We start from the raw sequence: 26,427 nt of genomic DNA, 5'->3' as shown, positions 1-26,427 counted from the left end.
CGGGCCAGGAGCAACGGGTGGAGTCACAATGAAAGCTGCGCGCGCAGCCGCCTGTCCCCGCCCACCTCAGGGGGTGGGGCCTGAACGCGCAGGGTGCGCGCGCAACTCACGGTGCGCCCGTTCACGGCTTTCATCACCGGGTTCCGGGTACCTGGCGGACCTCAGAGGCCGCTGCCCCTCCCCCACCCTGGACCCTCCCGCGCTGCAGACACCCCCAAGATGGGGCCCCCGAACCCCAGGACTCAGGAGGTGGGCGAGGAGCGAAAGCGGAGGGAAAGCCGAGCGCATCCCTTCACAGTCCTTGTCCCGACCCCTCACGGCTGTCTCGCATTTTCTCGACCGGAGATCACCCCCTCCTGTCCACACGCTCCCGTCGCGCCCCGCTTCCCCAGGGTCCCCCCGACCCGGGAGTGCACCTGCCCCCTCGCCGGCCAGTCCTGCCCCGCTCGCCCCTGCACTCCTCTGCCCCTGCTCCCACCACACCCCCGCCCGCGGGACCCCTTCCCGCCCAGGGCGAGCTCCGGGTGCGCTCAGCCTGTTCACCCCGCTTCCTCTGCAGGACTCACCCGGGACCGGCCAGAAGTTGCCGCGGGGCCTTCCGCTCCCCTGTGAGTACCCCGTCTCCCCTCCCCGCGCTGTGTGCCGCTCGCGCCGCCCGTCCCCGCCGCTCACACCCCCAGGCCTCTCCAGGGTCTCGCCAGCCTCCCCCACTCTGCCCAGAAGCCCCTGGTCATTTCTCCATCCCTCCCTTTCTTTCCCTCCTGCCCTGTGAGCTTCAAAAAAGCGGTGCCCTGTGTTTTCCCGGGGTCCTCCAGGCCCCTCCAAGTGGGCTCTCTCTATCCTTCCTTCCCATGGACGCCGCAGCGGCTGGTTTTATTCTTTTTCACATCTCTTTCCCTTTCTTAACCCTCTTCACCCACGGGGAAACCGCTCTCCTGCCCCCAAACCTTTGTATTTCCTCCTGCCTTCAGGTATTTGCATACACTTGGCCCCTGTCTGGAATATTTTTCTTTCAGTTTTTTGACAAGCAGATGTCTACCCATCCTTTAGAGTTGAGTTTCCTCAGAGAAGCCTCACCCCCACTTCTGGCTCAGCCCGTTTGCCTGTTAGACCCTCTTTAGCACACTATACTTCAACTGGAAAACCCTTTTCAGATTTGTAATGAGTTCACTGAGTTGTCATTCACCCATGTACTTGACAAATTGCTATGAGACCTACTATGTGCCACATACTGTTGTAGACACGGTGCCATCAACAGTAAACTAAACAGTCTGTCCTGGTGGGGTTTATGTAATAGTAACACTAAGGAGTGACGTCAGAGCCAGTGAGTGGTGCTCACCCCCAACTTCACCTCCACCCCCTCCTGCCTTTGGGGCTAATGGGGAATCAGAACTGAGCTGATGCCTCAGCAGTTAAACCGCTAGTGAGGAGGTATGTCTAAGAAGTTGCCCGCTTGCCACTATGTGGCTTCAGTTTAGACCAGGGGCTTTGCTCAGCAGACACTGGGGTAGGATAGACTATGTCTGTAATTTCTCTCTTGGTTCTTCCTTTTCTCACTCCCTATGTAAATAAATCCTGTTATTGTTTCTCTTCCTGGGTCTGCTTTTGAGTGCCCTAAGTGTGAGGGTGAGGTCCCACCAACTTGGTCCCTGGGTTTATCCTGATTCATTTATACTCTAGTGGGGTATGGCCAACAATGAAAATAATTATAATGAAATGTATATTATCAGGTAGTGATCGATGACATCAAACATCAGGACAAAGGAATAGCGAGGCAGGACCATTGTGACAGGGTGGTCAGGGAGACCTTTCTAATGAAGTGTGACCTGTGGGCGTAGCTTAAATGGACCTATCTAGAGGAAGAGCATGATGGATGGGGGGTGTTTTTTGATGTTTTTTTTTAAAGATTTATTTATGCATGCAAGAACTGGGGTACAGGCCAGAGGTGCAGAGGGTGAGAGGATTCACCAGAGATAGAGTGGGGAGCAGAACAGGGGGAATCTACTGAAATACACTGCTGAGGGGAGCAGTGGGGAGACCAGAGAGGTCTGCTGCGCCATGTGGGTAGCTCCCTTGCTGGCCGGGGATTGAACGCCTGCTGAAGAGGCTGTGGATAGCTTCACAGTGCTGTGCTCAACCCCTTGCGCCACCAGGGAGACCCTGATAGGTTTTGTGTATTTGAGACTACACCATAGCTTTCATAAAATCAGGCCCACTTGACATCTGATCCTCTGCTGAACCCATGGAGCCTTTGCCAGTGCCCAGCAGGTAGTGCTTACTCCCTGAGACTAGGAACCACATCTCCCTTGGTCCCTCCTCCCATCTAATGAAGCCACTGTTGACCAGCACACACTTCCTGAAGATCAGCAGCATCCCAGGCCCAGATCTTTGCAACTATTACAGGCAAAAAGGGCAAAGATGTCCTGTAACTCTAGGAAGGGTTATGCTACCCTGTGACCTTATGAAGCAGCCACTTGAGAGGAGAATCCAAGGAGCAGACAGACCCAAAGCAGATTCTCTGAGGTTAAATCAGGGCCAGGATGGGCCCTTGAGTTAGAATTGGTTTTGCCTGAGAATGAGAAAACCCCTAATCATTGTGGCCTGAGTCGTCATCAGGATCCCAAGCCTGTATCGTGTTTTATGATTCCTCCCTCACCAGCCAAGATACTGTTCAGCTCCAGCATTGCTTCCGCATACCAGCCTCAGGAAGGGGGAGAGCCCAAGAAAGGCATGTCTGCTCCCTGGAAGAGCAATTCGTAGGCATGGCGCACGCCATTTCTAATTACATCCCTTTTGCCAGAACTTAGTTATAGGGCCACATCTAATTACAAGGGAAGCTGGTAAGTGTAATCTTATTCTGGGGGTGGGAGAGTCGACTGCCAAGTAGAAACAGGGATGGCTTCTTGTGGGTTCTACATGGTAGATATTTGTCAGTCTGGCTAATGAATTTTTGTGCCACACAGCGGCCGTCTCCCCGGTCTGGCCAGGCTAATGGGGCCAGTGAGGATTCTCTGCCCCTTGACATTCAGAAACTGAAGGAAAAGAGAGACACACTGGACAAGGAGATCTCCCAATTAATATCTGAGTAAGTCTTGTTGGCTCTCTTGGCATGCTCTGGATAGCTTTTACCAAAAACCAATGTTAATATAAAAGGAACAAAGGTAACTTTTAACTAGTACCTGAACCACGTCACACTGGCTTTACAGTAAAACTGTGCCCTTGGACTTGGGCAGCCTCTCTGGGGTTGGGTGTGGTCAAGCTGGGACGCCTAGGAACTAGGAACTGGAAGGCAGTCAGGAATAGAGGTGATCGCTCTCCCAGCCTTTCTCTGGGGCCCACGTTCCCTGCCTCTGCTTCTAGCTGGACACTAACTCCGTCCCCTGTCTGCGGGTGGAGTTCTCAGTGCCCAGGAGAAGCTGGTTCTCCCACAACACCTGGGCTTTCCCACACCCCTCACTCCAGCCACATGGCACCCACTGAGCAGCCTTTGCACATTTCACAATTGAGGAATCCATTGTCATGCCCATCTGTGAGTCACTCAGCTGTGGCCAGGATCACACAGGACCAGTATGTCTAGGGATCTGCCTTCAGAGTGGAGGGAGCATTGATCATGAGTGATGGTCTGGGCAGATCCCCTGCCCTACTATAAAGCCCCTTGGGGGACAGGGTCTTTGTTGCCATCACTATGTCCCCCAGTGCCAAGTACCTGGTGGCCCTGAACAAACATGTGAAGTCGCTGGCTCCTGACCGAAGCCGGCGCTTCGTCAATGATTCTTTCTCTCCGCCCCTCCCCCTGCTAGAGGCTACAGTGTGGATGAATTAGATGACCACATCTCCCAGCTCCACGAGTATAATGACATCAAGGATGTTGGCCAGATGCTGCTGGGCAAACTCGGTAAGAGGCAGGACTCCGGAGCAGCACCCAGGGCTCCATGGGGGCCCCCACCCCACCCCAGGGTGCTTAGCACTGCTCCTGGGCCTTCTGCCTTGCCAACCCTTCCTCCCTGGTTGGCTGGCCCTCCTGTACCGCTCTCGCCTGAGTCCTGGGTTTTTCCTGGTCTTGGGCTGGCTTTGGAGCTGCAGGCACACTTGACCATGGGCTCAGCCCCCCATCCAGACTGGGGATTGGGTCCCCAGTCTCCTGGGGCTATCAGTCAGATTGAGACACCATCCTTTCCACGAGTAGCCAACTTGCTATGAAGGCAGAAAGTGCAAAGGGACCAGATATGGCTTAGAGGGATATTTAGTGTCGCCGTCACCTGGCTCCGATTAGGGACCCCATGGACGTTCAGAGCCAGGCTGCTGCATGGGAGCCCCCATAGCCTGAGAGTCAGCATCCTGAGTGCAGCATCTCGTTACAGAAATGCCCATCAGCATGTAGGATTTCCCGACAGGGAGGGCCTCCCTGTGTTTTGATAGGAAATGGGCCCCGCAGGAGGTGTGCAGAAAGCCAAGGAAGGGAAGGATAGGTGGGTGAAGAGGGAAGGGGTCAGGGCCCAAGAAGGAAGGTATGTGAGGGGACGGCCCCAGAGCAGTCAGGCCAAGAGTGCTTGTTTGCTCAGACCCAGCTTGAGGCCTGTCCCTTAGGCCGGAGGGCCCGGCCTCCTCCATTTGCTCAGTGACCCTGGAGTGCGCGCCTGCTCCATGCTGCTCTTCAGGATGCGGGGGGCATGCTGCTTCACTAAACCGGCTGGTCTCTGTTCTGCTGTGACGTGCTTTGGTGTTGCGTATGCATGGGGGTGCCGGGGGAGGCGTCGATAACTGACTGACCTCAGACAAGTGAATTATAAAATGTGAGGTGCTGTAGAGGAACCGGGGCAGGACGGTGACCCCGGAGCTATGAACAGGGCAATGGGCGGGACTGAGAGGAGGTGGCCGGGGAAGGCTCCGAGGAGAACTCTGGCCAGGCCGGACAGCCGGGGAGCCGTGGAAATGGAAACTTACGGACTGAGCAATGATTTCAGCCGCTCCGGGTAGAGAAAGGATCCTTGAGGAGCCGTGTGGGGTTCTTCTGCCCAGTGGGGTGGGGTTCAGTGAGTCTCGTTTAGGGTGACCAGGCAGGGCCCACAGTGGAGGGGCCTGAAAGGAGTGGTGCTCTTGGCCAACTAGGGAAGCAGGAAGGAGAGGAAGATAAGAGTCCTGGGTGCTGCGGATTTGGGCCACTCGTCCTCCCACGGCCCCCACTCGACCTTCATCCTTCCTTCCCTCCAGCCATGATCCGAGGTGTCACCACCAAAGAGTTGTATCCAGAATTTGACCTGGACGTAAATGACTGAGCAGAGGTTAGCGCCCTTTGTCCATAACCCACCAGGACCGGCGGATGTGGACATGAGGAGCAGAGAGCGCCCCACCGAGCAGCTGCAGGGTTTCTTTCCACTGTTCTAGTGGCCCCCGCTGAGTCAGGAGGGAGCCAGGGAGGAGGGATGCTCTGGCTCTGCAGTTCCCGAGCTGTCCCAGTGCTGCCCTCACACGTGTGTGTGTCCTGTCTGTAAATAAACACGAGCCATCTCCATGTGCATCCGCGTGCTGATTCCTGCTCCTCCCGCAGCCCCGTTTTATGCTAATTCCAGTAAAGAATTTTAGCTAGCCCCATTTTATAGACAAGGAAACAGGCTCAGAGGGGCAAAGTGACTTGCCCGAGGTCACACAGCCAGTAAGTGGCAGAGCAGGGATTGGTGCCAGGTCTATCTCCAAAGCAGGTTTGCTGTTAATCCTGCCTTTCTGGGTTGGGAGACGAGCAGGTAACAGCTGAGAGTGAAGTGGCAACTTGGGAAGCCTTCCTTGTAAATCAGTGCCAAATGAAGTCTCCCCTCCCTGCTTGTAACTCTACCAAGCAAGGGGACGCTCTTGTCATTTCTTCTTTGGTGACGTTATGAGCAACCATTGTTGCTAGAGTGTGGCCATGGAGAAAGGCTGGGATGCACAGTGGAAGGCCTTCTGACCAGTCCATTCTGATTGACCCTGGCCTGCTGGCCATTCTCATGAGATTGGGGATGTGATAGTAGCACTTGGGGACAGGTTGTCTTAAGTCTGATTTCTAGAACTGGCCATGCAAGTCCAGCCCTGTACACTTAGGAGCTGTGTAGCCACAGCATCTGTGCCTTGACCTCCGTCAGTGAAAATTCTAGCAATACTGTGTTCATCGGGGAAATAGCATAGCTACCTGGACAAACAGCCCCCAGATCTCTGTGTAGAGGAACATCATAAAGGTTTCTTTGTTGCCAACTGTGGTGAGGGTCTGGCAGCCGGCTTGCCTTCCATTTCAGAGCTTCCTCCCCATACCCCAAGCAGTAAAGTGAGAGATGGAGAGGATCCATGATACCCCTATCCCATGGGCAGATGTCCTTGTACTCGAAGACTATTATTCACAACAGGTGGCCCCCAGAGGGAGACTGGGAAGTGAGGGCACACCTGGGTGCTTGAGGGTGCTTCCAGGATTTGGTGAGGACCCAGCACCAAGCAGTGCTGAGTCCGGCTCCTGTTCGGTGCTGGACAGCAACCCCTCATCAGGCACCAGCAGGGACCAGGGACCGGGGTTCCAGGCTGTGGACACTTAGGGGACAGGACACCGTCCAAGACTCTGAGACCCTGGATAGTACTGAGCCTCATACATTTCACACTTTTCCTCTGCTTACATACCTTGATGTTAAATGTATCAGGCATGGTAAGAGGTTAACAACAGCCACAGTAAGCCAGAACAGTTAGAGCATGCTATTATAACTCCACTCTATACTGTAACTATACAGCAACAAAAGTTACATGAATGTGGTGTTGCTTTCTCGATATCTTATTGTTCATAATATTTTCAGACTGTGGTTAATCACAGGCAACATGAAACCACAGAAAGCCAAACCACAGGTTGGAGAGGATGCCCTTCCCCGCGCCCCACACACTCCTGCATGCATTCTCAGTTGGGAGTTTTTCTTGACATTTCTTAGACTTTTCACATCACAATGGCAGCCGCTTTTCACAATCTCCATTTTGTGCCTCCGTTTGTTACATGAGGAAACCGAGGCCCAGTGAGTGGAAGCAACTTATCAAAGACATAGTGGCAGATTTGGGACAAAAGCTGATTGGCTCCTGATCCCAGACTTCTGACCTAGAACCCCACACCAGAGGCCTTGCATGTCACTCCTTCCAGCCTGGGTGTCCTCTAAAGACAAGACTGTCAGATTTCCCCGCACCTCTCAAACTCCATAGGTACCTAATGGAAGGCGGTGCTGATCCTGTTTGCATCGGTCTTGCGTAGGTCTTGGGTAGGTCTTAGGAACCCCAGTGAAGAACGATCCAGGACTCTTGGCATCTGAGCATCTCACAATTCTTAAGCCCTTAATCGTCACCTCGCCTGACCCACTCACCACTTCAGGCCACATCACTTAATAGTGGAAGAGCAGAAGGAGAGGGGAGCAGCCAGGCTGGGAGCCCCAGGAGTAGTGACCCTACTACTTCTCAGGAGTTTCTCCCTCCCCCATTCTCTCCACAAAGAGCTACCTTCTCTTGCTTCTGTCCATATAAAAGTCTCTCAGTGGCAGGAGCTAGGGCGCAGGGTCTCTGGGTCTCTTCCTGCCAGCAGGAAGTCAGGGAGCTAAGAAATGATGGTTACACGGTTTGCGGCTGTCGTGGATTATAGGAGCACATTTGAGTGGCACTAGCCAGTGAAGGGGACATTGAAGAAACATCCCAGGGAGAAGGGACACCGATGGACACCGATGAGGGTGCAGCAGGAGCCCACCGGTCAAGAATGGGAGAGGGCAGCTGGCCAGGCCCAGGACCAGTGTTCAGGGCCTCAGTCTGGAGAATGTCAGGGACGGTGCTATCCAGCAGCTTCTCTAGATTCTTGGTGTGAAAGAAGCCTCTCTCCCAAACACAGTCTTAACCCAATTCTGCATTTTGGACAGTTTTTTTTTTTTTGGGATGGGGCAATTAGATGCAGTTTTTGTTTTCCACAGCTCACCTGTATTACTATTACGACTTAAAAAAAAATCTAACAAAGACATTAAAAGCAGACACACAGAAAAAAACAAGAAATGTTCCAAAGTAGTGATGTTTATTAGATGGTAGGCTTATGCGTGATTTTTCCCTTTCCCCCACTTTTCTCTTCTGCTGTGGGCTGTGAGGCAGGGGCAGACAGAATCCATCCCCCACCACACACCTACCTCACTTAGTTCTCGGCCCAGCTACTTCTTAATCTGGTTCATCCTTTTTCATTTTCTTTCTTCCTCTCACACTCATTTTATTTACTTACTTACTTATTTGTTTTTGCATATAAGAACCGGGATGTAGGCCAGAGGTGCAGGGGGTAAGAGGATTCACCAAAGACAGAGTGGGGAGCAGAACAGAAGGATTTTACTGAAATACACTGCTGAGGGGAGCAGCAGGTGAGACAGGAGAGGTCTGCTGTGCCATGTGGGTAGCTCCCTGGCTGGGGATCGAACTTAGGCCACTGTGGTCAGCTAGGCCGATATGGTGGAAGTGCTGATCTCAACCCCTAGGCCATCAAGAAGTCCCCTGAGTTGCCTGTCTTCGGGTAGGCAAAAAATGGCACCGGTAGACTCCGGGCCCTCAGATTGAGAATGAATACAGTTGGGTGCCCCAAATACATTTGCAGCTGGGGCTCATCTTAAGACACCACGGAGGAGGCCTAGAAACAAGCCCCAGTCCCTTTCCCCTGGGTCAGCTCTGGGTGTCATGCGGGCAGAAGCCTCAAGGGGGCAGTGTCGGCACAGAGATGCGGCTCGGGCCAGGGAAGCCTCCGCGGGGAGGGCCTGGTTGGAAAGGTGGGGCCTATCTAGGCACCGGCCTCGGCGCGCCCCTTGTGGAGGAGGGGGTTCTCTCCAGCAGCACGCTTTCCAGGGATCTGAAGTGACTCGGGGGAGTTAGGAGGCCCCGGACTGTGAGAGGGGCCACAAGTGTGTTCTCGGATGTTGGGAAGGACCATGCCGGCGCTAGCATTGTTTGAACGCATCCGGTGTAAACCTCGCTCAAAATCTCATCTGGCATTTAGACCTTTAGGGGAGTTCACAGCGCTCACACAATGCAGCCTGCGATCTCATCCCTGGGGACCGAGAGGGGGCCTTCTGGGCAGCCTGACCTCACAGAGCAGTGTCACCAAACAGCACCCCAATTCAGCTTTGCTCAAATGGAGGGGGGGGAGGAGGGGAATGAGAGAGGGAGGCTAGCCCAGGGGCTCAGGGCCCTCTGTGGTGGGGGAGGGGCTGGGAATCCCCAGCCCTCTGGCTCCCAGGTTTTATGATGAAAGCGCCAGGCAATGGCAGGAGGACTGGAGGATGGGAGGGGAATGAGGTGAAAGGGGACAAGCACACACCCAAAGCAGTCACCAGGCTGAGGTTCCCTAGAAAAGGGGGTGGCAGTAAATCACTCACACAGAGAGCACTGGGTCAGCAGGAGGTGAGCCCTTCATGCAGGCATCTGGGATGGGGGTGCCTCCAGGCCAGTCTGGGGGGTGCAGCTCTGAGGGGTGGGGCCACTTGCCCAAGGTCTCAGGTCCCAGGAGTGACTGAGGTGTCCCCCCAGAGTCCTGCTGGCATGGGCCATCCTGCCTCCCCAGCCAGGCTGACTCTTCAACCCAGAACTTGAACCTAGAATTCGCTAGGCCTTAAATCCAAGGTCTGAACCGCAAATTTCTGCTGTGCTTTTTATAAGTGGCTCCTGTCAGAGACCCTGGCCTAGTCCACACCAGTGGCCAGAAATAGCGCCTGGACCCTGGTCCTTCTCCACTCATGCTGTTACAGGGAAGCCCCGATATAAAACGGGTTGCCTGACTGTGGGTCCTCACCCGCGCGTTTAAAAGGGACAGGACATCCTTTCCCCCAACAATGCCTCTGAGCAGGAGCCTTTGCCCCCTTTGCTGGGAGCCCAAGGATTCTGACCAGGGATAGATGATTCCTGATCTTTAGCTCCCTCAGCCTCGTGCTGGTCCAAAAATCCCAAGGCTCACGCTGGGCATAATCATAGCAGCTGACACTCAGAGCACCTTCTCTGTGCGAGGCCCCGGTCTGGCACTTGACATGACTTTTTCTGTATTCCTGATGGCAGCCCTAAGAGGTCTGTAGTTACCCCCATTTTCCAGAGGAAGCAAATGAAGCTCAGTGAGGTTAAGCTACTCCCCCAAGGAAACACAGCTAAATAGCAGATTCAGAAGTTGAAGGCTTCAAAGATACGCTCTTTAAAAACCAGATCAGGGCCTCCCCTGGTGGCGCAGTGGTTGAGCGCTGGGCTGCGAGGCTGCCCGCAGCCTCTGCAGTGCCGGTTCGATCCCTGGCCGCAGGCGAGGGTCTCACATGGCGCGCAGACCTCTCCTGCCGCCCACTGCTCCCCTCAGCAGTGTATTTCGGTCCTTCTGCCTGTTCTGCTCCCCGCTCTGGCTCTGGTGAATTCTCTCACCCTCCCGCGCTTCTGACTGTACCCAGTGCTTGTATAAATAAATAAATCTTAAAAAAAAAAATTAAAAAAAAAACAACAGATCAGGGCCTCCCTGGTGGCTCAGGCGGTTGAGCGCAGCGCAGTGAAGCTGTCCACAGCCTCTGCAGTGCCAGTTCGATCCCTGCCGGCCTAGGCCACCTACATGACGAGCAGACCTCTCCTGTCTTACCCGCTGCTCCCCTCAGCAGTGTATTTCATCAGTCTGCCTGTTCTGTTCCCCACTCTGTCTCTGGTGAATTCTCACCCTCCCGCGCATCTGGACTGTACCTTGGCTCTTGTATAAATAAAATAAATCTTTAAAAAAATATAAAAATAAAACCAGATCAGGGGCCTCCCTGGTGGCACGTAGAGGTTAAGTCTCAGCACTATAAAGCCATATGCAGCCACTGCAGCATGAGTTCGATCCCTGGCCAGGGAGCTGACCCACACAGTGCAGCAGACCTCTCCTGTCTACCCGCTGCTCCCCTCAGCAGTGTATTTCAATCGATCTGCCTGTTCTACTCCCCACTCTGTCTCTGGTGAATCCTCTCTCTTTCTCTCTCTCTCTCTCTCTCTCTCTCTCACATACACACACACACACACACAACCCACTGGCCCACACCCCAGCTCTTGTATGCATAAATAAGTAAATCTTAAAAAAAGACCAGACAGGATTTCCAAATGACCAGGTATTACAGTGACCTTGAAAATAAAGCTCTGGGGCCCCACCCCATCCCTTAGGATGCTCTTTGGCAGGCCTGGGGCAGGCCAGCATTTCTTAACAAACTCCCAGGTGTGCTTGGTGGCTGGCCTCTCAGGTGAGTGTTCTTGGGGGCTGAGAGGTTTGTTCTAACCACGGTGCCACCAAATACTACCTCCAAGCACCCCCACCTCCAAACCGGGCTGTGGGGCCACAGGGCCAAAGCACCTGCTCAAAATCAGACCCAGGTGGGATTGAAGTTGGCTTCTCCCTAGAACTCTGGCATTTGTTTGCTGTTCCTTGGCAGAGTTAACCTGCTGCTCCACCCTCTACCCTGGCACCGCAGACCCACCAGGCTGGTTTACCAGGGAGGAACACAGCCTGTTTTGTCATCTTTCCTTCTGCCTTAGGAGGGGCTCAGGAAGTACCTAGAGGGATTGCGGAGGGGAACCACACGGAGAAGAGTGCTGGGCTGGGGGTGACCTTGAGGGGAGGCTGCTCTACAGACCACAGGTGGGATAGAAGGCCCCAGGCCAGCCATATCCCCAGCAATCACACCCACCACCCACCTGATGCTTGTCTCTCTGAGTCACCCTCTGCCGCCCCACCAGCACCCCGATCCAGTCTCATCCAGACAGGAACTTCTTTGGAGTGACTAACATCAGCCCTCCTATCCAGCCCATCTCTGCCTGTGCCCCATGCCTCGTGCTAAAGGGCTCCAAGGGAAAGATGTTGAGGAAATTAAAATGTTTATAGGTAGTGGGCATAGTTTCTGGCTTGTTTTTTTTTAAGATTTATTTATTTATGCATACAAGAGCTAGAGTGTAGGCCAGAGGTACGGGGGCGGGGGGTGGTGAGAGGATTCACCAGAGACAGAGTGGGGAACAGAACAGGAGGATCGACTGAAATACACTGCTGAGGGGAGCAGCGGAGAGACAGGAGAGTCCTGCTGTGCCCTGTGGGTCAGCTCCCTGGCCGGGGATCGAACTTGTGCTGCAGTGGCTGCAGATAGCTTCATAGTGCTGAGACTTAACCCCTTGCGCCACCAGGGAGGCCCGTGGCTTGTTTTTTAAATCTATTTAACTTTGTTATTTATCTGGCCCAGCAGAGACAGCTCAGCAGCCATGCCACGTACAGATAAACTTAAGAGGCTGAGCTGGTGGCTCCCTGCCTCTCCAGACCTTGGTTTCCAGGTCTGTAAAGTAGGTAAATAATAACCTGCCTTGGCCACCTCACAAGTGATGGTGATAGAGAGGCTGCTTTTGTGATTATAAAGATACTGGCAGCCAGCACTGGTTTACGAGGACCGTGAAACTTGTGTCCTAAGCACGTTCCTGGCCCCCAGGGGACGCAAGGGCCTTGCAGCTTCAAGTGGGACTTTAATGGGGCAACGTTCTAGGGCATCAGTCAGTCACTCATTCATTCTTTCTTTGATTCGAGAAGCCTTTTTCAGGCATGTTTCTACACTCTAGGAATGCAAGCAAGATCCCTGCAGTGGGGGGTGGGGTGGGGGCGGGGACTGGGCAGGGGGAACAGCAAGGAGACAGCCCTAAAACTGCAGTCAGTATTCCAGAAAGTGTGGAAATCAGTGTGGACCAGCCAAGTGAAGGTGGAAGGAGAGGAGAAGGAAGAAAAGGCAGAGAGGAGCGGGCGGCCGTGGGGCCTCTCCAGCAGCAGCAGAACTTGGCTGCCTTCCTGGGTGAGTTGGGAAGCTGTCAAGTGCTCTGAGCAGAAAAGTAGCCAGATCTGACATGTCTTCACTAAATTCCTCTGCCCTCTGGGGCTGGGGATAGGATATAAGGTGGAAGCAGTGAGTGTTGGGAAGTGGTAGATTCTGGAAGGTAGAGCTTGCTGCTGGACGAAGGGCTGTGAGGAAAAGGGAACCAGCTGGGATTTTGACCTGAGTGCCTGGAAGGGTTGTGGTAATCAGGAATGAGGAAGTCTGTGGGAAGAGCAGGGTGAGGGAGATAAGGAGGTAGGCTCGGGATCTGTCAGGGTATAGGCCAGAGGTGCAGGGGGTGAGAGAATTCCCCAGAGACAGAGTGGGGAGCAGAACAGAAGGATTTTACTGAAATCCACTGCTGAGGGGAGCAGCAGGTGAGACAGGAGAGGTCTGCTGCGCCCTGTGGGTAGCTCCCTGGCTGGCTGGGGGATCAAACTCAGTGCTGCAGAGGCTGTGGACAGCTTCACAGTGCTGTGCTTAACCCCTGCACCACCAGGGAGGCCTGCTATGCTTTTTATTTTAACAGGTTTTTGTTTCTCTGTTTGAGTTACTTTGGTAAAATACACATTTACCCAAGAGGAATCCCTGTCTCCATTACACACTGACTCCCCAACTCCCCAACCCCCAACCACCATTGCACGTCTCACCTATGCATGGATGACTGTAGGGCCCACAGATAAATGCAGTCATGTGGATTTGCCTGTCACTTGGCATCTGTCTTCAGCCTTTAGCCATGTTTTTGTCACCTGTGTCAAAATTAAAAGAAATTGGAAAGAAAGAAAAGTCATGGCATAAAAACACGTCACTCTCTTCCATCTGACACCTACTGTTACTGCTCCGCCCGGTGGGTTTACTAGAAGCTAATAACTCCCAACTCCTATGAACCTCAGGCCCCTCAACATCTAGGTCTGCCCAACACTGAACCCCAGTAGGAATGTCTGGCCTTGGCCCTTAGCCCTTCTTCACCCTTAGCCTTCTCCCCTTTTGCCCACTCTGGGCTGGCCACACCACTTGTGGGCCTTGATCTGTGTTTCTATCTAGAAAACTTTGCCCCTGATGTCCGCATGGACTGCTCTGCTGTCCAGGTCTCAGCTTGTATGTCACCGTCTCAGAGAGGCCCTCCTAGATTCCCAGGCGAAAGCAGCTCCCAGTCTCTGCTGCACCCACCCTGCCTGATCTCCTCCCAAGGGCTCATCTTTCCCAGGGTCTTACCTGATCCTCCTGTGATAGAAACTCCTTGAGAATATGGACCTTGTCTGGGCTTTGATGCTAAGTGCCCAGCTCCAGAGCAGAATGATTAATACGTGGGCGCAATAAATAAATAAATGAATACAATACGTGGGCAGTTCTGAATCAGAGAAGGTCAAGTGGGAGCCACTTTAAGCCCCATTTTTACAGATTGGTAGGCTGATGAATTACCCACCAGTAAAAGGGCAAGTGCAGGTTCACACCCAGTCCTATCCAAGCCAAAGCCAGACACATAGGCATCAGGTTACCTTCCCACACCCACAGGGTACCCACATCTCCCAGGCAGGCAGACCTGGAGGCCTGTGAGTTTGTGGGTGAAGATTCTGGTGCTCAAGGGTAGTTTGCTGGGCAGTAAGGACTGTTCATTTTCTTTGTTTGTTTTATTTAAGATTTATTTTATTTATTTATGTATACAAGGGCTGGAGTGGAGGCAAGAGGTGTGGGGGGGTTAGAGGATTCACCAGACACAGAGTGGAGAGCAGAACAGGCGGATCTGCTGAAATACACCGCTGAGGGGAGCAGCGGGGAGACAGGAGAGGTCTTCTGTGGCCTGTGGGGCAGCTCCCTGACTGGGGATCAAACTCATGCTGCAGTGGCTGCCAATAGCTTCATAGTGCTGAGATTTAACCCCTTGCACCACCAGGGAGGCCCTAAAAATATTTCTTAAAATGATTAACTCAATAGCTGAATTTAAATTTTAAAGCTCGGGCCTCCCCTGGTGGCGCAGTGGTTGAGCTCTGGGCTGTGAGGCTGCCCGCAGCCTCTGCAGCGCCGGTTTGATCCCCAGCCCCCGGGCGAGGGTCCCACATGGCGCACAGACCTCTCCTGCCGTGCCCACTGCTCCCCTTAGCAGTGTATTTCGTCAGTCTGCCTGTTCTGTTCCCCACTCTGGTTCTGGTGAATTCTCTCACCCTCCTGCACTTCTGACTGTACCCAGTGCTTGTATAAATAAATAAATTTTAAAGCTCAACTCAAATTATAAATCTCATGTGGCTTATCATACATTTGGTATAACTTAGCAATCATTAGTTCTTTGGGGGTTAAAGATACCCACTAAGGAAAACGATTGATCCCAAGGGATTTAGGGTGTTTTCTCAGCAGAGAGGCTGCATATTGACTAAATATTTTAGCTGTGACTCAGGGTACCCCCCCACCCCCCTCCTCTAGGGCAATCAGGAGATCATGATCAGCCACACTGAGCCCTCTTTTATAATCTCTTTGCCATTAAGGACCCAGATGGGATGGTGTGCCAGCCTGTGTACCCTGAGTGCCAGTTATCTAATTTTTCCAAGGAACTGAGATTTGCAAACATCCTCTGCCCCCACCCAGGCTTCCCCATCTCTGGACTGGATCCCAGGGATTCTACCATTGCTGACTCTGTTCTGAATTTTCCACATGCAGAGATAGGTCAATGGCAAAAAGAACTGGGATGCCTGCAAGGAACCTGGCTTTGCTATCGCATTTCTCTTAAAGTAGCCATTTCCCAGAAGCACCTATGAAAAGGGAGGGTTCCTGGGTATGCGCTTCCCACCTGAGGCCCAGCTAAAATGGGACCGGATTACCATTATCTCCCCTGACTCCAAGGTCTCAGTAGATCTGGCTGGGGATACACCCAGGGCAGAGTTGGGTTGGGCAGAGTTCAGGTCAATGTCAAGGTAGAGAGGTCATGGGCAAAGAGATTAAGAGCAGAAGGTTCAAAGCCAAACTACGGAGTTCAAACCTTGAGTCTACCATCGACTGGCTGTGAAGCCCAAGCAAATAGTTCCTCTTTGGTGCCTCAGTTTCCCCATCTGTAAAATGGGGATGAAATTCCCTGGGAATTTAGGTGTGAGGGAGGGGGGTACGTGAGAGGGGTGACAGGCAGAGGCTGAGAGCTGCTAAACAAGAGGAGGTGGTTGCCCTGGGCAGTGACCGCGCTTGAGTAAGCACAGGTGGGCGGCGTGGGCTCAGCCCAGCGGGACCATGGTACTGAGGTCTGTGTTCTGCCTGGGGCAGAGATGCGGGAGGCCTGAGTTTAAAGGGACATCTTGAGCAACTGCCCGCCGGGAAACCAGAGGGGTAGGGTCCTACTGAAATGTGTGCGCTCTCTGTGAGGCGGGGTATCTCTCCCGAGCGGCTTTCCTCACCCTCAAATTGGAGGTACAGTCATTCCCCACCCCGCCGCTTAGCCACAGTTTTGCTTTTTGAGGCTTCTGAGGCTTCTGTTTCCGTGGTTAACTGTGGTCTGAAAATATGACACACAGTGAAACAGTGTGAAATATGACATATTTGGGAAACAGACCACTTTCACGTAGCTCTCCTTACAGTGTATTTTTACATTTGTTCTATTTTATCAGTAGTTGTGACTCTTCCTGCATCTAATTTATAAACTTTGTCATGGGTATGTATGCATAAGAAAAAAGCAGCAAACATACTAGTGCTACCAGCAGGTCAGGCATTACGGGGGGTCTTGGAACATATCCCTCGAGCATAAGGCGGGCTGTCATAAAACCCTGCACACCGGTGACAGCGGAAGCAGCTGAGACGGTGAACGGAAGGCCCATCAGAAACCTTCAGCAAACAGCGGCTGCGCCACCATCATCTTCCCTTCAGCCACCTGGAAGCTGACCGCTGAGGCCAGCCCTGGGAACAACAGTGATGGCTTCGCACAGTCTTTCAGGAAAATAGTGCAGCAGCCAATTTCTACCTTCTATTGAAGTCGGCGGTGTAAGTGCCCGAGAGAAGCAGCCTCTCTGAAGGAACAAACACCGGTCATGCTGACTCTTCACCCTGTGAGGTTAATAAAATGCACAGATGATACTACCAGGGTTCAGATCTCTGTCCAGGGTCCTGCCCCACTGGATTCTGAGTCAGAGACAAGGCATCCAACTTAGAAAAGAAGAAGTAAGCGGCATGATTTATTAGACGTCCTAGCCAGGGCAATTAAGCAAGAAAAAGTAGTAAGAAGGAACCCACATTGGAAAAGAAGAGGTAAAACTGAGTCAGTTGCAAGGGGCCCACGGTCCTACTTCCTGAAAACAGGGGACACGCCTCAGATAGAAAAACCCTCAGGTGCGTCTCTTCCACTGGCGCGAGGCCAGCCAGTGACACTGAACACTAGCCCGTCCTCGGTAAGTCAGATGCCCTTTGAGCGGAGCTGGCTCTTCCCTTCACCTTCAAGCCTTCTTTCTCCAGATAATCTCCTGGCTGGATGCCTGCCTCCTCCATTCATGCGCTCCTTCTCAGACTGCCCTATTTACTTGGGCTTTTTAAAAGATTTTATTTAGTTATGCATACAAGAGCTGGGGTACAGGCCAGAGATGTGGGGGCTCTGCACCAGAGACCAGAGACAGAGTGGTCTGCACCAGAGACAGAGCGGGGAACAGAACAGGCAGACTGACTGAAATACACTGCTGAGGGGAGCAGCGGGCACGACAGGAGGGGTCTGCTGTGCCAGTGTGTTGCTCCCTGGCTGGCTGGGGATCGAACTCTTGCTGCAGAGGCTGCGGATTGCTTCATGGTGCGGTGCTTAACCCCTTGCACCACCAGGGAGGTCAGACTGCCCTATTTAAGCCGCCCCCACCCCCCGCCCCGCCGTGGGTATGTGGACAGTCCTCTGGACTGATGTACGACGAGCTCTTACAACATCTGACAAATAGTGGGCACCAAATAAACATTTGTTGAGTGAATGTTGAATACACTGGCAGGAACTCAGGCCCAAGGGAAAGGTGCCCCATCCTAGTGGCAAATTTGCCCAATGCACAGAAGCCCAGTGCTCAAGGGGAAAAGAGGTCAGAGCCTTTCTCAAGGGAGCCCTGGATCTCTGGTCACCCCCACAGGGCCTGGAGGAAGGGGCACCCTTACCTGGTAGGCAGAGAGGGAGAAATGGTGACCTATATTGTTACATAAATGCAGCCAGCAAACTACTTAACCTGGCTGGGGAGATGCCGACATCACAAAGGGTGAGGCTCACCCGCCACGGGACGTGCCGACCCCTGTGCTGAAAGGCAGAGACACTTCACCTGGATGCCCTGTGGTACTGGAGGGGTTGAGCATCAACATTCCTGGTCTCCTGGCCATGTGACGTGTGAGGGAAAATACACAGGACAGTACACACAATTCGGGTCCTTTGCCTGATTTTGTCAGTTTCCCCTGCTGTCTCACGAGCTGTGCCTGCCTGATGGACATGAGACGCTGCCGGTATTTTTATCAATCTGTCCCTTCTTGATTGTCCTTTCTTCCACCCAGAAGTTTTTCCTTTTCGATTGGGCCGAGCCTGTCAGTCTTCCTGTTTCAGTTTTATGCCCCGTGCAGGAACGCTTCCCCTGCTCTCCTGCACGGTCACCCGGCCCGGCCTGGCCCAGGAGAGCTGTCCTGTCCCAGGGCCGAGCTGGACCCCTCAGAGTCCCGGGGCTGATCTAGCCTGGGGAGCCGCTGGGCAACCAGCCCAGGTTTCAAGCTCTTCTCCAGCCCCGCTGCCACCCGGGGGGCTGCAGCCTGGATGGCATCCTGGATGCTGTGCACATCCCACCGCGTCCTCAGCAGGGCATCGTCCAGTGTGAAGAAGCCGTCACGCGTCCGCCGCACCTGGGTGCACACAGCGCTGCTCTTCAGCTCCAGGCCAATCTCATGCACCAGCCTCCGCAGCTGCTTCTGTGTCTCGTGCACGCACTGCACCTCTGCAGACACAGCACAGACGGTGGTGAGCGCCCGCCACAGGCCCGGGGGGCTAGAGCCCATCCCCACCCCACCGACATCTCTGGGCTGAAAGAGCCATAGCAAGAAGCCTCTGTGCACAGGGCTTGCTGATCAAAGTGCAGCCCAAGGCCAGCCTGCGAGCACCCCTCGAAAGTTGGTCAGACATGCCGGCTCAGTGCCACCCAGACCTGCTGAGTCAGAACTCGCCTTTTAAAAAGATACCTGCTTTGTGGGTGAGTTAAAATTTGAGAAGCCCAGGGCCTCCCCGGTGGCGCAGCAGTTGAGCGCTGGGTTGCGAAGCTGCCTGCGGCCTCTGCGGCGCCGGTTCAATCCCCAGCTGCTCCCCGGCCACTGGAGGAGGGTCCCGCATGGCGCGCAGACCTCTCCTGCCGCCCGCTGCTCCCCTCAGCAGTGTACTTTGGTCCTTCTGCCTGCTCTGCTCCCCGCTCTGGCTCTGGTGAATTCTCTCACCCTCCCGCACTTCTGACTGTACCCAGTGCATGTATAAACAAAACAAACAAACAAATAAATAAAACATGCTTCTATTAAAAAAAAAAAAAAAATTTGAGAAGCCCAGTTCTAAGACTTGGCTTACTCATCTGTGAATTGGGCGCTTGTGAACAGTAACAGGATTTGCACCAGGTGCTCTGCGTCAGAAGGCTCCAGAAAAGGAGCCCTCGCCCTCGCAGACAACCAACAGGGATGAATGCGGTGTGGGGGAGCAGACAAAAGGACAGAGCTAATGGGGGGCTGCACTGGGCAGGACTGGGAGCGCGAGTGGTTGGTGCCCAAGGGCCCACGACAGCTGGAAACGGGGCAGGCCTGGAAGCAAGCCGGCAAGTATAACTTCGTCGAGGTCCGGCTTTAAGGGGTGACCTGGTGACATCTGCTCAATGGGCTCCTGGCGGCCGGACTGGTCCCAGGCTGGAAAGGCAGAGGCCGCAGGGCTGTGGTGGACAGCACAGCACTGGCAGGTGCCAGCCTCTGCCTGGGCTTTCCGCTGCAACTCCCCAAACCCTGGGACCCACCGCACAGCCCCTACTTCCCCAGCAGCTTACTTACCTAAGAGGAATTCTGGAGGTGCAAAGTGGAGGCAGCGGATGCCGGTGACCAGCATCGGGGATGGGCTCATGGGCCGGATGAGGCCCCTCACGGCCATCTCATAGGCCTCCTGGGTCTGCAAGTCGAGGTTGGAGTACCTGGGGATCGGGAGGGGTGAGGTGAGAGGCTGGTGCAGGCGGGGAGCTTGGCTGACTGCCTGCTCTGGCCCTGCCCCTACTCTTAAAGCTCATCATTCGTTTTCCATCTTCCTGCCCCTCCAGCCCCCACTGCAGCAGCCTTCTCACCTGTGCCCACGGCAGGCTGTGCCCTCCTCTGCTCTTTCCTGGTTTCAACAGTCCCACACATGCTGACTACTCCCAGCTCTGTGCGCTACGAGGTGCCAGACCCTGGCTCAGAGCCCCCCCCCAGCTCCAAGGCCCCTTAGGACAGCCGGGGTCTCTAGTTCCCCTCGGCCTCCCCAGGCGCTGGCCTAAGACCCACATACAGAAACTCCTCTGTAGGCTGTGGCAGGGGCGCCTGGCTCAAGTCTGGTCCTGGGCTCTGAGGACCTGTGGAATTATCCAGGTGGGCAGAGCCCACAGGAGCCTGTGGGCACTTCTTGCTCTTCTGGCACCAACTTGAGAGCCCCTTTCAGGGAGGTGTAGGTCAGGCCCCACTTACATCACCAGGGCCTTCTGATGGGAGCCTTGGATCAGAGCCAAGATTCGATCCAGCTTCTCTCTGGTCACATGGTCTGGAGAGCAGGGGAGGGGAGGCACAGAGGTGCCCGCTGAGGATGAGTGACAAACTGGCAAACTCCCTTCCCCCCGAGCCAGCCTCATCCTTGGAACCTGGAAGGGGCTGCAGAGCACCCCCAGGCCCTAGGCTTCCCGTCATGGGGTGGACTACTGTTAAGACACTGGCGTCTCTTTTCACACGATACCCAGAAACTCAATATCCTGAGGACATTTTCAAGGGGCTCACAGACTCCAGGCCAAGAACCTCTTCTGGACTATGAGAACACTAACTTCCAAAGACATATGTCCCCTTTCATTCATTCACAAAGGCCAAGGTATGAAGACGGCTCAAGTACCCATCGACAGAGGCACGCTCGCAGAGGGCGCGGTGCACACCTGCGCTGGAGTACTACTCAGCTGTCAAAAAGATGACACCCTGCCAGTTGTGATGAGGATGGGCCTGGAGATGATGCGACGTGAAACAAGCCAGGACAAAGACAAACACCAAATGATTCCACTATTCTTGTGGAATATAAAGAAAACAAAGACAAAACAAACCCATCGCCTCTGACAATAGAATGGTGGTGGCCAGAGGGACAGGGGACAGGAGTGGGAGGAGCCGCTGGTTAGGTGGTAGCTGGTGAGTGGACATTTGGTGGTGGGCGTGCTGAGAAAATCGTACTCCTGGCACCTGTACAGTGTTGTAACATTACCACAGGGGGAAAAAACAAACAAACAAAAAAACCCTCTGGAGGCTCAGAGACATAATGTGACTGTGCAGCAGGCTGTGTCAGATGTCCTGAGCCCCAGACTGGGGCTTTTTTGCAAGGGTCCGCAGGAGGGAGGATGCCATCTCTCTGAACAGAGAAACAGACGGCAGGAGTGGGAGGGCTCTGCCTGCCGGCCCCATGGAGTGATAATGGGTCAGCCCGCAGCAAAGCCTGGGGACACGAGCAAGCTCTGCTGGGAGGCCAGCTGATCTGAAGGCCCAGGGGCACGGATGCCAGAGCGCCAGGGGCAGCTGTGGTGACTGAGGATTGCCTGGTCAGAAGGCCTAGGTCGCTCACCCCTTGTGCCTGGTGTCACTCATGGCGTTACCTGGAATGTACCTGCTGCTGCCTTCTCCCCACTCCCACCTGCCCCCAATTTATAGCCCAGAGCATATGCCACTTCCTCCAGGAAGCCCTCCTGAGCATGTGGCTTTTCCCTCCTGCCCGCCACTCTGCACCTGGGGGTCTTTAGGTGCTGGGTGTCTTTCCCAGCACCTAATTCTCTTTGACTTTTATGTAATTCTTTTATTATATAATTGATATAGAAAGCTTAAGAAATTGAGATCAGCACCCACAACATCTCCCCTCCTCCAAATTCCGGCTTCCTCCCTCCCAGAAACGTGACATGGTGGTTGTTCTTAGACATTCTCTGGATGTGGACACAGACCTATGTGCACAAGCACCTAGTGTTGTTTGGCACGTTTTAAATTTCCCACAGAGGACACAAAGGAGTGTGTGTTCTCCCCAATAGGCTGTGAGCTCACTGAGACCCCACCTGACTCGCTGTGTGTTGTCCCCAGAGCCTGGCGCTCGGCCGGTACTCAAAAAACGTGTCAACCACGTAAAAGCGGTAGATGCTCTGGGGTCCCACAGAACATGGAGTGAGTGGAGGAAGCCAACCATCCATCACCTACTCATCCTCTAGCCATTCACCCCCACCCATCCACCCCCCATCTATCCCTCCCCTGCCCACCACGCACCCGCCCATTCACTCCCATCCAAACCATCTTTCTATCCACCCCCACCCACCCATCAGTCCGTCTCCCATCTACCCCCCACCCATCCATGCCCACAAGCACCTCCCACCTCCAGGACCCTGAGCTGTGTGACCACAGGAGTGGAGCCGCGCAGTCCTGCCCTCAGGGGTGATGGGCTGGGGGGACCCGTTTATATCATCGCTAGTTCATTGCTTTCTGAGAGCCCATCAGTCCAAGCAGGGGGTGGAGAAGCTTTCCCGGGCAGAGACATGTTAGCCAAATGAGAAGGCAATGGGGGAGCCCAGAGCGTTCCTGGAGGACAGTCCCCCGTGGCCAGCCTGAGCGTGGCGCATCCGAGCGTGGCCGAGGAGTGAGGCGACACGGGGACAGTGGCCAGGCCCAGCCCACACACGCTCACCGTAGGTCGTCTTCTCCAGCAGCCGCCCGTCCTCACAGAAGTCATCGGTGGCTTTGCCCAGGAGGCCACGCACCGTGTAGTCCTGCCAGGACAGGGGGAGAGGTGGTCAGGGCCCCCCCAAGCCTCACACCCATGCGGTGCTATGCTGCTGCCGGGGTGAGGGCTGTAGGGTCTCCCCCAGGGAGCTCTGGGCTCAGCCCTGTCCCACTGCCTCTGGGGAAGGACCCTAGACTGTCCCAGGAATAGCCCCTGGCAGCCGGCTGCAGTGCTGACGGCCACCCCCGGCCACCTATGCCGCCACTGCCGTGAGCCTCACCGTGCTGGGCCCTCCTGGCACGCCCTGCCCATCCGCTGAATGCACCTGTGGGGCTAACTGCTCTGCCCTAGCCGGGACAGTGACGACAACAGCAAGCCAAGGACAGGGACACTGGGCCTTTACCCCGTGCCAGTGACTGTGGCCACATGTCTTACGTGTGGCCACAAATTTAATCTCCAAAGTGACTCTACAGAGGAGAGACTCTCCCCACTCCCGTGTGAAAGAAGGAACGTAGGCACAGAAGTGGTGAGCGAGCCACCCCGGGCCAGACGGCAGAAGCTGGGTTTTGAGTGGAAGCCACCTGGCTTTGCACTTGTGCCACGAAGAACAAGGGCCTCGGGAGAGGCTCCCACACATGCGCGCGGGGCAAGCTCCACAGCCCGGCCTGGGCGCCAGCTCCCTGGCCCCGAGCTGCCGTCCCCATCCAGTCTCGGGGAGAGAATGGAGGAATGTCCTGACCAGCTTCTGCGGCTGGACGGATCCAGGTTCAAATACCAGGCCTGCCCCTCAGCAAGCGACCCCTCATCCGTGCCTCAGTGAGCTCGTCTGTAAGATAGACTGGCAACAGGCCCACTCACAGGGGCGCTGTGCGGCCTCCACACAGGGGTCTGAAGGCAAACACGCTGACAGTCACTAGTCTGTGACCGTCCGCCTCCTCTAGCACGCGGCCGTTATAAAAGCTTGCAGATGACCCGTTTCAGAATCCTGCGGGGACCCCCAGGGAGACCCAAAGGACAGGCAGCCGGCCGGCCCCCAGGCCCTGTACCTTGGTGAGGTGAGCGTTGTACATGTCGGTGAGGAGCCTGCGTCCACGTCCCACGCCGAGCACTGAAAGGCACCAGCCTCAGCTCACACCTGGCTCCCCCTCCTCCCCCCCCCCGCCCCCGTCCCCATCCCCACCCCCATCTCCCTCACTTCGGAGGCCGCAAGAGGACAAGGAGGGCCTCTTCTAAGGGCTGGCCGCACATATATGCATAAGCAGGCGGCTGGGCCTACCCATAGCTGGGGCGGGGGCTGGGGTCCTTAGCAAGCCTCCCGGGGGACATTGAAGCATGCAAGTCAGAGCCTTTCGTCTCTGCCGGGTGGCACTAAGTATGTCCTACAACCTCCTCAGGCCTCAGGTACCCCATCAGCAAAGTGGGAGAAAAGTCCTGTCTGACCCCCCTGGGTGTGGCCAAGGCTGAGCTTGTACAGTCAGCACAAAGGAAGGGCCCTCGAGACAGGGCCCTGCCTGCCATTCCCCAGCCTCCATGCACTCAGGGAGGGGAGTGGAGCGGAGGCATGAGCTCACGTCTGGCGGCTGTGTCCCCGGAAGCGAGACAAGAGGACTGAGTGTCGCACAGGCAGGATGTGACCTCCGCCTGACCCTGGGACACAGATGGCTCATGACTCGGGGCTTTGTGTGTCCAGCCCTAGCGACAGCCAGACCCTGGCTAATAGGGCCAGAGTCACGCAGTTGGTTACCCCACACGGGTAATGAGTTTTCCCTCTCTGCACCAGGGGCATTCACTAGCCACGTGACCCAGGACATGTCCTCTAAGCTCTTGAGACTTATTTCCTTCATCCATGAAATCAACATCATCTACCTCGGGAGTAGCTGCGGTGAGTACGTGCCCCAGAGGGCTTCCCACCTGTGAGATGCATGACTCACTGGATGCAGGTGGCACCCACCAGTCATCTCAGACCTGGACCGGATTCAGGGGAGGACAGTGGTGTGAAGTGGCTGTCGGCTTAGAAGGGGACTGGGCTCCTGGGAGTTGCCCGATCTTCCCCCAAGCCCCTATCTGTCTCCCTCCCCAGGCTCACCACATCACCTACCAAGCACCCCTGAAGCCTGGGCATCCAGCCGGTGTCCCACACCAATCTTCAGGTGGGTGAATGCTGGTCCACGTACTGGAAAGAGACAAAGGCTCCTTTCCTCAACAAATCCAGTTCCAGGATGGCTCTGGGCTGTACGGGGACCTCATTCCTAGAATGTAGCATCTTAAGAGTCCAAAACAGGGACTCACAGGCTTCCCCATCATGGAATCTGGGGTCTAGAATATTTCCTCAGTTCCCTGAGCCTAGAGAAAGGGCAACCCCAGATTACCCTGGCAATCACCCTCCCCACCCACACCCTCCTTCGTGTGAGAGGCTTCCCACAGTCACTCCCAAAATAGCGAAGGAGTCAGTCCACAGGCTGAATCCCAAACCAAAATCAGCGGTTTTTTTCTTTGTGGTCCATGAGTTAAGATGTATTTTTTTAATGCCTTTTCAGTGATTCAGAGAATATTCAGAGTATACCTAGTGCTGTATGAAAATTACATGAAATACAGAAATATCAGTAATAATGACATAAATAAAGCTTTATTATAGCTCACTAATATTGGCTACAGTTGTTTTTGTGGGACCATGACAGAATTTAGCAACTGCAACAGAAATCACGTGGTCTAAGATACTACAAAGTCTCAGATACTTTACTATCTGGCTCTTTCCAGGAAAATAGGCCCTGTCCCTGGTCAAATACTTCAGGCCCACTGTGACCCTTCAGCACCGGGACAGTGGAGCATGAGCACCGACACTCACTCTGGGCTGTGACTTCCCGGGTCGTGGCACCCCCTCCCTGCCTAAATGTGCCTTACCCAGGGGATGGTCGGTGAGGCTGGGCACGCTGGTGGCCGTGAGGGTCAGCTCCTTCTCTTCGCTGCCTTCCACAGGGCCCAGCAAAAACCGAACACGCTGTTTAGGGGCAGGAGGCTTCCCAGCATTGAGACCTGAGCACACACAGGTAGAGAACATCACGTCTGAACACCGGGGGGCCGCACGCCACACTCCAGGGGGGGCCTGGAGAGGCTGACGACAGACGCCAGCCCGCAGCGGTCAGAAAGCAGACCCGGGTTCAGATCCTGACTCAGCTGCTTATGACAACGAGCAATACTGAGTCTGTTTACCAGCCTGAACACAGGAGCAAGCGAGGAGCAACGGAGATTTAGAAACGGAGGATTAGCAAAACGTCCAGTCCCGGAGACCTGGTCACGTGACTTTATTTCCCAGAACGGCCGAGAAGCGGCGCGGGATGGCGCGCCTGGTTCGAGGCTCTCACCCTTCAGAAGCTGCAGCTCCACGGTATCCCGCACGTGCTCCCATTTTAGTCCCGGGGGCTTGTAGGTCGCGAAGAGCCCGTGAAGTCGCGCCAGGCCGGCGGACCCCATGCCCCGAGCCCGCGGCCGGCGCTCGTGTTAAAGCCGGACCTGGACGGAAGTGCCGTACGGTTCTACCCCCAATGTGGTGCCTACTATGGGCGCCGCCATGCTGCCCCCGCCGGAAGAGGGTCCCGTCTTATTGTCCTCGGGGGGAAACATGCTGGGGAGAAGGAAGTAGGGTCCAGCGCCGAGCAAAAGTAAGCAGCGCTTGTACGT

At 54.8% G+C, this 26,427-nt stretch overlaps 2 protein-coding genes across 2 annotated transcripts; one reads left to right on the top strand and one right to left on the bottom strand.

The window, feature by feature from the left end:
- Positions 1-28: 28 nt before the first annotated feature.
- SWI5 (SWI5 homologous recombination repair protein) lies at positions 29-5,276 on the top strand (the record flags this gene model as incomplete). Its single annotated transcript, XM_084236303.1, has 5 exons — positions 29-249; positions 560-608; positions 2,964-3,085; positions 3,801-3,895; positions 5,212-5,276. 5 exons carry the CDS (start codon positions 29-31, stop codon positions 5,274-5,276), a joined length of 552 nt encoding a protein of 183 aa, XP_084092429.1.
- A 13,323-nt stretch (positions 5,277-18,599) lies between these two features.
- On the bottom strand, positions 18,600-26,280 carry TRUB2 (TruB pseudouridine synthase family member 2). Its single transcript, XM_084238979.1, has 7 exons — positions 26,112-26,280; positions 25,651-25,782; positions 24,848-24,922; positions 23,796-23,857; positions 22,714-22,795; positions 20,493-20,565; positions 18,600-18,751 (listed from the first exon to the last, which is right to left on the bottom strand). Exons 1-7 carry the CDS (start codon positions 26,218-26,220, stop codon positions 18,700-18,702), a joined length of 585 nt encoding a protein of 194 aa, XP_084095105.1. The 5' UTR covers positions 26,221-26,280; the 3' UTR covers positions 18,600-18,699.
- Positions 26,281-26,427: the final 147 nt, after the last annotated feature.

The sequence above is a fragment of the Talpa europaea genome (genome assembly GCF_964194135.1).
Source record: "Talpa europaea genome assembly, chromosome: 7".
In the NCBI taxonomy this organism is placed as follows: Eukaryota; Metazoa; Chordata; class Mammalia; order Eulipotyphla; family Talpidae; genus Talpa; species Talpa europaea.
This window is presented reverse-complemented; position numbering and strand designations above follow the sequence as displayed.